Source organism: Sphaeramia orbicularis, chromosome 17 (assembly GCF_902148855.1).
Source record: "Sphaeramia orbicularis chromosome 17, fSphaOr1.1, whole genome shotgun sequence".
Taxonomy (NCBI): Eukaryota; Metazoa; Chordata; class Actinopteri; order Kurtiformes; family Apogonidae; genus Sphaeramia; species Sphaeramia orbicularis.
This window is the reverse complement of record NC_043973.1, coordinates 40,309,510-40,323,464: the sequence shown is the minus strand read 5'-3', so window position 1 is coordinate 40,323,464 and position 13,955 is coordinate 40,309,510. Positions and strand designations below refer to the sequence as shown.

Genomic DNA, 13,955 nt, shown 5'->3' with positions numbered 1-13,955 from the left:
AATACATGTACTGTAACAGTGGCTACATGTATTGTACCTGTCAAATAAAATGGAATTAAATTCATTCATAAAGAAGAGTAGCTTTAAAGCATCTATTGCGTATCACAGTTTAATAACTTACCTGTAAAGAAACTGTAAAATTACCCATTATATTGCACTGTGTGTAATAAATTAAATATAAAGCTACCTGTTACTAAAAACTAAGACTCAAACAAAAACTAGCACTAACAAACATGCGAGATAAGGAGGTTATTACCTTTATATTCTGTTGGTAGTTTAATATACGATAATGCATCATATTCAGTAAGATAATCATCTGTTTGTGGTTTTCCTGTATCTCTGAGTCTTATCATGATCTGTCTTCAGCTTTGTGCATTTTCCAGCAAATCAGGGCTTTTTAAAAGAGTATATTAGTGCTTATTATATTATATAAGTGTAAAAAGGAGAGTGATGTTTACAACACATGCAGGAAGATTTATCTCACATCTGATATCTCACATCAAATTATTTTTATGAAAACTTGTTTCCATGATGTCTGAAAAAAAAAAAAAAGCTGATACACATCAGAATAGTTACGGGCACGTTTCAGTGGAATGCAGCAGATTGAATCTGCCAAAACATTTAACTCAGTTAGGGAAACTAGGTCAGCTCAGTCCATAACATTCTTAAAACATACAGAGCAGAATTATATCAGGACACCTTTTCTAATTTTTTTTTTTTTTGTAACTCAAATCTTTATCAAGTTTTATGTAGAATTGTAACAGTAACCAAAAAACGAAACAGACAAAAACAAACAAAACAGCACCCCCCCCCCCCAAAAAAAAAAAAAAAAAAACTAAACTAAAGAAACAGAAAGAAAGGAGGGGCTTGTCTGATTTTACTTGAGTTTCACTTCGTCTTTTATAACTTTTATTATCTTTACACACCAAACTGTACTTATTTCCTTCTAAATCCTGATGATTCAGGCCTTGTCTACACTATTATGGACATTTTTAATCATTTGTAAAAGGATTTTGTCCAAAAACAACCATGACCTTTGACCTTTGGGTGCCAAAATCTCAATATTTCAGTTCTTGAGTGACTCTGGTGTGAAAATGCATGCAAATTTGTGAACATTCTGCCAAACTTCTACTGCGATATCACTCTAAAACATACTGGGAGAAGACCGACTGACTCAATGACAGATTTTCCCGTAAACATACACGACAAGAAAGTGATGTAGACACAACGGACCAGTAAAAACCAAGACTAGGAGCAACACCAAGTGAAGGTAAATGCTTATTTCTGGAAGAGTTGTCATGTAACCTTAATAATTTAGCCTAAAAAATAATCTTTTTCAAGCCAAACCAAGTTGTTTTTGTGTTTTAACATTAGCCTTGACATTTCACAGACTAAATGCAAGTTATGTTGAATTTTTCATAATATCAATGGAATTTCTCCTGCAAATTTTGTGCTTATACTGTATATTCATGGAAATCAACCTATTCTGTCATTTGAATATGAGTTATTATAATTATTATTATAATTATTATTATTATTATTATTATTAGCTGTAGAGTACACACTAAAAGGTGGATGAGGACCAAAATGCCACATAAAACAGCAGTCTGCCAGAAAAATGAGAGCAACACATTTCATAAACGTAGAACTACAACTTCACGCAATTATGATAAGGTCCGATCAACCCCATGAAATCCAGACCCTATGCTGATAGTTGAACCTCAAATAAAAACCACAATAATAATGGAACATGAACTAAAATGAAGTAGAATTTCAATTAAATTAACTTCATGGTGCACAAGAATAAATCAACTTTCCAGTGTCTTAAAAAAAATGTGTCAATTCCTCAAAACAAAACTAAAACTAGTAATAAATAAAAGTAAAACTAAACTGAAAGGCTTAAAACTACCTTAATATAATATTGTGAATATTTCTACATTTTAAGGAGTGCCTGTTAGTACCTGTGGTGTAAATAAGCTCGTGGTCCGATGGAGCAGATGGTGAAAAAGGCGAAGGAGAAGGTGGGAAAAGACCACGTAGCTACAGCGTAACCACACCACTCCACAATCTCTCCAAAGAAGTTGGCGCCAGATATGAACTCGAACATTCCCCCTGAGAGACAAAGAAGACATCGCAGTTGATTAAAAAAGAAAAGTTAATAAAATAAAAGCTGCTGTGGTTGGAAAGAGACTTAATGGAAACACAAACCACAGAGGTGAGAAAGAAGGAGTCGAGCATCAGCAGCTTCAGATGACACATTAAAATAAATTAAACTGTAAATATTATATATATGTAAGGTAAGATAAGATAAGGTGAGGTGAGGTGAGGTGAGGTGAGATGAGATGAGATAAGATGAGGTGAGGTAAGATAAGGAGTCGAGCATCAGCAGCTTCAGACGACACATTAAAATAAATTAAACTGTAGATATTATATATGTAAGGTAAGGTAAGATAAGATAAGATGAGGTAAGATAAGATAAGATGAGGTAAGATAAGATAAGATGAGGTAAGATAAGATAAGATGAGGTAAGATAAGATAAGATAAGATGAGGTGAGGTAAGATAAGATGAGGTGAGATAAGATAAGATGAGGTAAGATAAGATAAGATGAGGTAAGATAAGATAAGATAAGATAAGATAAGATAAGATAAGATAAGATAAGATAAGATAAGATAAGATAAGATAAGATAAGGAGTCGAGCATCAGCAGCTTCAGACAACACATTAAAATAAATTATACTGTAGATATTATATATGTAAGATGAGATAAGATAAGATAAAATAAGATGAGGTGAGGTAAGATAAGATAAGATAAGATAAGATAAGATAAGGAGTCGAGCATCAGCAGCTTCAGATGACACATTAAAATAAATTAAACTGTAGATATTATATATATATGTAAGGTAAGATAAGATGAGGTGAGGTAAGATAAGATAAGGAGTCGAGCATCAGCAGCTTCAGACGACACATTAAAATAAATTAAACTGTAGATATTATATATGTAAGGTAAGGTAAGATAAGATAAGATGAGGTAAGATAAGATAAGATGAGGTAAGATAAGATAAGATGAGGTGAGGTAAGATAAGATGAGGTAAGATAAGATAAGATGAGGTAAGATAAGATAAGATGAGGTAAGATAAGATAAGATAAGATAAGATAAGGAGTCCAGCATCAGCAGCTTCAGACAACACATTAAAATAAATTATACTGTAGATATTATATATGTAAGATGAGATAAGATAAGATAAAATAAGATGAGGTGAGGTAAGATAAGATAAGATAAGGAGTTGAGCATCAGCAGCTTCAGATGACACATTAAAATAAATTAAACTGTAGATATTATATATATATATGTAAGGTAAGATAAGATGAGGTGAGGTAAGATAAGATAAGGAGTCGAGCATCAGCAGCTTCAGACGACACATTAAAATAAATTAAACTGTAGATATTATATATGTAAGGTAAGGTAAGGTAAGGTAAGGTAAGGTAAGGTAAGGTAAGGTAAGGTAAGGTAAGGTAAGGTAAGATAAGATAAGATAAGATAAGATAAGATAAGATAAGATAAGATAAGATAAGATAAGATAAGATAAGATAAGATAAGATGAGATGAGATGAGATGAGATGAGATGAGATGAGATGAGATGAGATGAGATGAGATGAGATGAGATGAGATGAGATGAGATAAGGAGTCGAGCATCAGCAGCTTCAGACAACACATTAAAATAAATTATACTGTAGATATTATATTTCTTTATATTTGGGATTTATGAGCCAGTCGTCAGAGAATTTCCATCTACCGATTATAAGTTCTGCCAACAATCATTCAAAGGCTTGTTGAATAGCTTGCTCATGAACAGTGTGTGGACATCACCAGTCTGTCGAAGCAGCAGTGAAACTTGACGATACCTGGGTGGGCCTTCAAATGGGTTAGAGGAGGATAAGAGCAGAAGGCTGGGCGTTCAACTTGTCACTCTGCCCAAATGTTTTCTGGGATACGTAGCCTACTGTATGTGCTCTCACACAAACATTTTAGCTGCATTAGCAAGCACCTTGAAAAAACAGATTAATCCAATTTATAATTTTATGTTTTAGAAAATAGAAAATAATAGCAATATATATAAAAAATAGCAATAAGTCACGATATTTCATTTCACAATACTGTATCAATATTAAAAAGTACTGTATGGATATTTTTAGGTATTTATTCAAATGCAGATATTGTGGAGGTTCATTTTTGTTTATATTTTATTTCTTATTATTTAACACTCTTTTATTAAATAATGTTAGTTCCTTTGTTGGGATTGCACAAAATAATGTTTTGATGTTTGTCCTGAACTAATAGAGTATGAACATTTGAACACGATCTTAAACTGTAATGTCAGTAAACATAATTTGAGTTTTAACGCAGGAACATTTTGTGATATAATATTAGATCCTGTTGGGATCAGATGCAAATGTGTTTTGTATTTGTGCATATTTCTGGTGTAATTCAATTCTTCAAGGAAATAATTATTAAAAAAAAAAGAAACCAACAAAAAAATTGCCTTTTTATCAATATCATGATATAATGTGATATATCGTATTGTGATCATAGTATTGTGATTTGTATCGTATTGCCAGATTCTTGCCAATACAGTAGTACAGTAGTAGGAACCCTGTAAAGTGGCCAGGTATTTGCTCCATTTCAAAGGATATTTTTCCGTCTTGTTCTGCCTCCTATACGACTGTTTTGTTTTGTTTTTTTAAACAATGGGACTTTTATTGAACCATGTGGATGAAGATTTAGTTTGGTTAAGGATCTAATAATGATTACAGACCTATAAATATGTGTCAGGATCTGACATGAATCATGAGCTACTGTTATTCAGATCAGGATTTAGACTAGATCAGCATTAGGTATGGACTAGGATCTGGAATGGATCAGGATCTGTGGTACCTTGGGGTATGCTGTAGGTGATCTCTCCAGGTTTCCTAAGTTTCCTCAGGATGCGGTCACTGTCGATGTTGATGATCATACCGACCACAAACAGACAAATACCTACAGAAAAAAATAGATTTAAAAAAAAACAAAAAAAAAAAACAGCCAAAACAACAGTAAAATGAGCCTCGTTTAGATAATTAGATGGTTACTCCTGCAGGTTTTTAAAATGTTCTGAGGGATGCTGTGATTGGTCGGTGGTGTTAGCGGTCACCTGCACAGAGGCGAAGGTCGGTCCACCAGGTGTGTTCCAACTGGAAACAGTGCAGCAGGAAGTGACCCTGCAGGAACCCATTCAGCGAGCAGAAAATGGCAGCGGAGATGACGATCATGATGGGGATCGGCCGTCCTCGAGTCAGGAAAGCGTAAATGAAACTCCTGAACAACAAACACAAAACAAGCACAAATCCTCAAAAACCTTCCCTCCTTTTTTTCATATATTCATGAGGAGATGAAATGACACCACTTTGTTTATTGCCTTTATCTTTACACATGTTTAAAATAGGGATGCACTGACTCTGTTACTAGTCTACAGTCATTTCAGCAGTGACACAAATTGACTTTTAGCATAAATGTGATTTATTTGCCAAGAAAATTCTTTCAAACTTATAAAAATTAAGCATAATCTTTATTTGTTATTATGTTTTCCATGCAACACACACTGAAATCAATATTCTGCAGATACCCCATCATGAGCTGAAACACTAAACACACACTGTAGACTATAGGAGCAGTGGGCTGCCATGTCAGGTGCCCAGGGACCAAATGGGGGGGTTACGTGCCTTGCGCAAGGGCTTATACACCAGCAATTTATCTGGCAGTCTGGGCAATTGAACCAGCAACCCTTCCGTCACAAGCCGATTGTCCAACCCTCTAGGCCATAGCCACCTTAGGCTACGTTCAGACAGCAGGTCTAAATGCACAGTTCGGATTTTTTGGTGAAATCCGATTTTTTTCATGTGCTGGTTCATATTCCACATTAAATGTGACTTCTATCAGTTTTGAGTATGAACTGAATGCGACCCTGAAGTGACCTGCATGCTTAAAAGAGGTCCTGATGTAATACATGACCACGCAGGCACGCACTGTGTTTATGGAATTAACACACCTGGGACGCAGAATTGTGATGTTTGTCGCATTTCAATGATGTAAAGGTCATAAATGCGACCTGGCCGTTCAGACTGAAGTCACATTTTAAAATATCAGACACATATCAGATTTAGGACCACATATGAAAGTGGCCTGGGTCGGATTTGTGCCTTTAAACCTGTTCTTAACAGATGGGATACAGGTCACATATGGGGGAAAAAATCGGATTTGGGCCACATTTGTCAGCAGTCTGAACGCAGCCTTACACTTGTTCTTCAAGGTCTCGATGACTCTAAATGACCACTGACAGTTGGAGGTAGAGACTTCCTGAAACTGTTCCTTCTGCATGATGGTAGTCTGTATCTGTGTCCTGATGGTAATGACCAAAATTCACATCATAGGGGAAGATCAGATCAGCCAGGATAAGATCTGGCTTTTTTCACAAACCTGGTCCTGTTCAGGTCATGCACACTGTTTAGATACAATACCCTACATGTGATTTATGTGTAAAAGTGACCAGTGCCAGCAGATAAAAGAAAAATATAGATAAAAATATTTTCATAAACACTGTGCATCTGTACATAAAAACTACACAGTTTGTGTAACTGTATCTTGCAGCATTAACCTGGGGTTTAAAGCACAGTGTTTTGTCGATGACTCAACCCAAATACTTGTATTGATCCTTCAGTTCAATGGTCTGAATGTTTTTTCATAACAGGGAAGATGACTGAATGATTTCTCCTAAAATCGATGCAAATCTCCTTTGTTTTTACTGCATTGATGTTCAAGAAGTGAGTGTACTGAATGTACTGTACCTCAAAAACACATGGGAAAAGCCTAAAAGAACCAGCAAAACTTTCAACCCCACCTGTAATCAGTTTTATATTCAATGTGTGCTCTGTGTTGAAAAAGTCACCAAACAATCTACACTCAGAAAACAATAATGTACCAACTCCAAATCTAATTATAACCAATAATTAAAATATGCAACTCATTAAATTGCTTAAGCGTTAAACAAAATAAATCATTGCAAAAACAAATCCCCTCTTGTACTGACAACAAAGGGTCAGAACTGCTGCGACGCTAACAGTCGTTTCCACGAAGCTGCTGATGCGTGATTATTTGTTGATAAAGTTCTGTATTTATTGTTGCATTTGCTTTAACAAAGTGTTCAGTCTAATGAGTTCATTCTTTTATGTGTAAACAGATAACAGAATGAGTCTCTCTCAAACATTCAGAATTGTTTATTAATCAAACACTGGGAGCAGATCTGCAGAAGTGTATTACTGCCATGTCGGTACATAAAATTTGTATCAGTATCATGTTATAACAAGGAATGTATTGTATTACAATGTATGAATGAATGAATGTATTATAACAAGGAATAGGCTTTTTATGGCCCATTCTTTTATTCTTGATATAGTATTTTATTTTTAATTGGACTGTCTTCTCTGTGTAGCACTTTGACATTCTGCTGAATGAAAAGTACTTTATAAATGCATTTTATTATTATTATTATTATTATTATTATTATTATTATTAGTAGTAGTAGTAGTAGTAGTATTGTTATCATTATTATTATTATCATTATTATTATTATTATTATTATTATTATTATTATTATTATTATTATTATTATTATTATTATTATTATTATTATGTTTCACATTGTAAAGAGATACATACCTATATTGTAAAAACATTAAACTCATACTTCAGTATAAAGTGCATGGAGAACATAAACAGACAAATATTGATCATTTTTGCAGTTTATTAAACTGTTATGAACATGGTGGAGTTTTATCAGACTGAAGGTGATTTTAACCCATAAAGACCCAAACAGCCACAGACGACCAAAGCCATCTACTGATCTAAACTGTTTAATACCTATTGATCCACTAATCCTATCAATACATGTAAATAATTGGTGTAAAATACAGTTTGTCATCTTTTTACGGTAATCAGATATGATCCGTTTGGACGTTCAGAGGCTCCATAGTTACCGTGGAAACACCGTCATCTTCTATAACATTGATTCACCGGTAAAACCCATGGAGTTGGATCAATGACAGTGGACGGACACACTGGGTTTATGTTCAGTTAATGATATATTTTGCTAAAAAAGTAACTTTTTCTTCAGTTTTCTCTGTTTTTGATATAATAAGCATCAACTTTAATCTGAGCTTTTATGAACATCTACAGGGGTTGGACAAAATAATGGCAACACCTCCACCTCAAGATGATAATGCCCCAATCCATACAGCTAGAATTGTTAAAGAATGGCATGAGGAACATTCTAATGAAGTTGAGCATCTCGTATGGCCGGCACAGTCCCCAGACCTCAACATTATTGAGCATTTATGGTCAGTTTTAGAGATTCAAGTAAGACGTCGATTTCCACCGCCATCGTCTCTAAAAGAGTTGGAGGGTATTCTAACTGAAGAATGGCTTAAAATTCCTTTGGAAACAATTCACAAGTTGTATGAATCAATACCTCGGAGAATTGAGGCTGTAATTGCTGCAAAAGGCAGACCTACACCATATTAAATTATATTTTGTTGATTCTTTAAGGTGTTTCCATTATTTTGTCCAACCCCTGTACATGACCAGTATATTAAATATAGGAAAATACCTGATGTTTACTGAAAAAATGCAAAATATAGAGGATAATCTCATAATAAACGGTGATAAATCACTTAAGAAAAGGTAAATATAGAGAAAACAATATTTTGGAACTGCCACAAAAGTAGCATTGGGTCTTTTTGGGTTTAGATGCATTACTTTACACTGTTTTTAGTTTTTTATTGTATACATTTCATTTTCTATTCAGTCACACATTTTCTACTTTTTGCTATTACTTATTCATAGACTTTGCTGCTTAATTGCAAATTCAGCTACTTTCTTTACAGACTTTAACAGATTTTTTCATACCTATCTATTTATTTATGAGTATATAATGTTACCCCTATATATAGACCCCTTCTATCTGCTGCACAACAAATTCCTCTTTACCCAAACTGTGCTTGCGTGCACATAAGGCAATAAAGTTCTTGCCTCCTAATCCTCCAGCTGATCAACGACAAACAAACTTGGAGCTGATCGGTCTCTTCCTTCTGTTCAACCACATGTATCATTATCTGCATAAAAGTTGCAAAACCACCACGCACCGTCGACATATTCAGACAGTTTTGATGTCAGAAAGGACATTTTAACAGATCTCACTGAATCAGTAGCAACCTTTAAAATTACAGCACGGTACAGTCTCCCCTCGGTTAAAAATAAATCAAAGCTTTCCCAAATCATTAAGCGAGCGAACAAAATAACAGGTCAATCAAAGCTGCATAACACAGCAGTGAGATGGAAAGAGCAGCAAATCACCCCATATCGATCATATCCCCTGTTTAACTGTTGCTATAAAGTCCTTCTAGTCATGAAAAATACATACAAATAGTCTTTTGTTCCCATTACCATAAACAATCTAAACAAAAACCACCATTTTCCCACATGTATTTTGTTATATTTAGTCATACGCTCAATCATTCATTAGTTAATTCAGTTTGATGTAGATTTTATGCTAATTTATATTCTTATTCATACATTTTCATTCAATTTTTTCCTGTTTTTACACTGTAATTCATCAGCTGTGTTTTATTTTTTGTCTGATTGTGAATGAGCAACGCTTAAGATGATTTTTTTCTGAGGGGATTGTCGTGACAGATAAAGTATTCTGATTCCGATGTGAAGGACTCACTTTACGATCTACAGTTACGGAAAAAATTATTAGACCACCCTTGTTTTCTTCAATTTCTTGTTGATTTTAATGCCTGGTACAACTAAAGGTACATTTCAATCAATCAGTCAATTTATTACAAAATTATTACAAACAGTCAAAATCAAGAATTCATTTACAAGATACATTTTGTAACAGGACACCGCAGAAGCAGTCCTCAGCTTATAAATGGGGGCCCTTAGACATGTGATGAGAGACACAATTTACATTCTAATCTTTAATAAATTAAGATGTTCTAAATAACTACGAACATATTTTAAAGTATTTGCCTATCTAATGATGTTTCATTTCATTTCCTTTTCCATTTGTTTGGACAAATATAATGATAACAACAAAAATAGTTCATAAGAGTTTGATTTAAGAGCTGATATCTATCCATTTTGCATGTTTTTTTTTTTTTTTTATAATAACCAAAAATCACTTCAGTTCTTACATCAATATCTATGGCACAGGTGTCAAACATGCGGCCCGGGGGCTAAATCTGGCCCGCCAAAGGGTCCAATCCGGCCCGCTGAATATGTGAAATGCAAAAATTACACTGAAGATATGAACAATCAATAGTGTCAAAATCATTTTAATTCAGGTTTCACATACAGAAACATACAGTCCAATTAGATTTCAACTGGGTCAGACCAGTAAAATATTATCATAATAACCTATAAATAATAACAACCCCAAATGTTCTGTTTGTTTTTTTGGTGTAAAAAAGTAAAATTGCATGAAAATGTTTACATTGCCAAACTATACTTTTACAAAAAAATGTGAATAACCTGAACAAATATGAACCTGGCACGTGCAAAGCAGGGGGCTGGGGGGGCTTGAGCCTCTGCCACTTTGAACTTTGAAGCCTACAAGTGCCCTTTTTACTTGTTTTTTTTTTTTTTTTTTTTTTTTTTTTTTGCGCAAAAAACTGCATGACTAAAATTTTGATCAATGATAATAAATGTTAAGAGTGGTTTAATTTGGCTGTCACTGGACCTGGTCATGGTGCCCTTTCATTTCTATCATGCCCCGCCCCTTCCTCCTGTGCAACCTTGCTTGCAACACACACACACACACACACACACACACACACACGCACGCACATGTCATGCAGTCTGGAGAATGAACGAGGAGGAGGGAAGTGCCGCGATTCATGGTACGTGAGAGTCCACCCCACTATCTGCCCAAAACATTCAGTTGTCGTTTTTGGTCCTGGTCCTATTCTTCAACAACTATAGTTTTGGGGCAAAAAAACGATCATAAGTGAGTAAATAATTCAATATCATCGTCACGTCATGGAGTGAGCTCACAGACTAGCACACTGTAACAGCTGGGTGTCCACCTGAGTCTGAGTCCTGCTGAAGCACTCACTTATATTTGCTTCTGTTTTATTTCCATAAACTGTTGAGTTTTAGCCGCAAAATTGTAACACATGGTAATAGTCTTCACTTGCTGAAACAGTCACTTTTTCTTCAGTTTTCTCTGTTTTTGCATAATACCTTTAAGTTTACTCTGAGCTTTAATGAACATCTACATGATCAGTAAATTAAATATAGGGTAAAGGAAGTGATTTACACTGAAAAATGCAAAACACAGAGGTTTTTATTATAATAAATGGAGATAAATCACATGAGAAACTTTAAAAAGAGAGAAAAAAAATCATTTAGAAGCTGCCATAAAAGTACCACTGGGTCTTAATGGGTTAAAATGTGCTGAAGTAATTAAATTCTGCTGAACCGACATAAAATTGCATAAAAAGAAAACATATCCTAGTCTTCTTCTCATCCAATACCTAAATCTGGCCCTTTTGGTGTACAAGAGTCATAAAACTTATGTAAAATCCTCCGACTCTTTCATCAGTGCCAACACTTTGACATTTCTGGTTTTGTTTCAGAAACAGCTGGATCGATTATCGTAATATCTGTGTTTGCCTCAAACATCTTGAGTGAATCTTATTTGAAATAACCACAAACCTCCACACATATTCCCATCAACCTGGTCAATATTAAATGATACAGCTATAAATACTACAATATAAACTTTATTATTATCATGTAATGTTAAATGGTTTGGCTTGGGTTAACACCTCCTCTACATGTTTATTTCTTAACTGTGGAAAACCTAAATATCATCATAAATATGTCCTATAATGAAAAGAAACTAAATATTCAATGTTTCACTGTAAAAGTAGGTGTAAAACCAGATGTAAAATGAAGGTATTTCTAGTTATTAACATTCACTGTCATGCTTTTATACATAATTTAACATCTGTTTTTAAGAATTTGTCTTGGACTTACACTGCAAAAATCCAAATCTTACAAAGTGTATTATTCTCATTTACTAGTCAAAATATCTCATCACACTTAAAATAAGACATAATCACCTACAGAGTAACTTGTAAGGGAGATAAAATAACTTATTTTTAGACAATAGAGCTAGAAAATCTTATTTCAAGAAATCCTACCAAGATAATTTTCACTTTGGCAGATTTTTTTGGTGAATTGAGCAAAAAAAAATCTTGAATTAAGCAAAAAAAAAATCTGCCAATGGAACAAGTGAAAATTATCTTACTAAGATTTCTTGAAATAAGATTTTCAAGATCTATTGTCTAAAGCCAAGTTCTTATATCTCACTGAAAAGTTACTCTTTAGGTGCTTCTGTCTTATTTTAAGTGTGATGAGATATTTGGACTAGAAATGAGAAAAATACACATGGTAAGGTTTAGATTTTTGCAGGGTATTAACACACAAAAACTCTACACATTACATCTTTATTTCCACTTATATATAAACTGAACATCAAAAGAAACTTATCACATATTCTATGTGATGTCATTTCACACCATTTTATTAAATACAAAAACAAATTCTTTCTTGTTCTTAAAAAAACATTTAATTAACAAACAAAATACAACAAACAACAAAACAGTGGATGAGTATCCAGAGGATAATGTAAAATATGACAAAGGGTAGTTCAACAAAGTTCACATTTAGCAAGAAGCAACATTATTAATCCACAGCAAGTCAAAGATCTCAATCCCATTGAACATCTGTGGGATATTCTTGGTAGATCTGTGTATGCTAGGCGTCCAGCACCTGGCAACCGCCAGATGCTCATCCAGGCCCTTCAGGAAGAGTGGGACAACATCCCCCAGACAGGATCAGGAGGTGAATCCAGAGTGTGTGCAGAAGGTGCACAGCCTGTGTTGGGGCTTAGGGAGGACACACCCAGTATTGAGGACATTGATCTGGACCATTTGATCAATCTTTGACTTGCTGTGGATTAATAATGTTGCTTGTTACTAAATGTGAACTTTGTAATCAGTGGTTATTCGTTTTCATGTGCCCTTTTGGAAGTTTGAGCCCCTGCCCCTTTATAGCTCTCTGCACGGCCCTGATATGAAGAAACAGAAATGTCTTAAGAAAAGTAAATGCAATTTTACTAATATTCTGCCTGTTACTAAATGTTTTGTGTGATTGTAATGCACATGTGTAAATGATAAACTGATAAACTGAGGCAGAATATTGTCAAAATTGCAATTGTTTTTCTTAGGAATTTAAGTTTTTCATGTAATTCAGATTTTTAAGGAAACTTTGTAGATGTAAACCTGATCATAATATAATTTTACTTTTTTCACTATTATTATTTTACTGGTCCAGCCCATTTGAGATCAAATTGAGCTCAATGTGGAACTGAACTAAAATGAGTTTGACACCCCTGATCTATGGCATTGTACTGCCAAAAACAGTGCTTTTAGGCATTCCATGTTTTCTTTTCTGTCAGTTTTAGTCACATGATACACACGGGAGTTAGTGTTTGATTGCATCACCATTGTTTTTGATAACTTTTGATGGTCTAATAATTTTTTCTGTGACTGTAGATATGTGATATGAATTTCAACTGACAAAAGTTCATTGAGTACACAGAATCAGCTGAGGCATAGGGTGAGGGTCATGTGACATTATTGGCCAATTAGTGTGCTCCAGCTGTTTTTATACCAAGACACTAGGACGACTATGTTTTCTTTAAGCCACACATGGAAATTAAAAGTATCTATCTGTTCTCCAGGTACATTTTACTTGAATATGTTTCATGTTTTTACAATAAAGACATTTATCA

At 34.2% G+C, this 13,955-nt stretch overlaps 2 protein-coding genes across 4 annotated transcripts in view; one reads left to right on the top strand and one right to left on the bottom strand.

Annotated features, from left to right (window-relative positions):
* Positions 1-13,955, top strand: part of LOC115437411 (probable G-protein coupled receptor 158) — a 125,439-nt gene that overhangs the window by 84,174 nt on the left and 27,310 nt on the right. The gene's annotated exons all lie outside the window — the stretch shown is intronic.
* The window catches only part of LOC115437696 (3-oxo-5-alpha-steroid 4-dehydrogenase 2-like), a 32,370-nt gene that overhangs the window by 12,620 nt on the left and 5,795 nt on the right, over positions 1-13,955 (bottom strand). For all 3 annotated transcript variants that reach the window (XR_003937971.1, XM_030161005.1, XM_030161004.1), the window contains 3 exons: positions 5,190-5,353; positions 4,934-5,035; positions 1,962-2,112 (listed from right to left, as the gene is read on the bottom strand). Coding sequence is in view for 2 of the 3 variants with exons in the window: in XM_030161005.1 (XP_030016865.1) it covers positions 1,962-2,112; positions 4,934-5,035; positions 5,190-5,353 (417 nt within the window). In the remaining variant the exon portion in view is untranslated. The remainder of the gene's footprint in view (positions 1-1,961; positions 2,113-4,933; positions 5,036-5,189; positions 5,354-13,955) is intronic.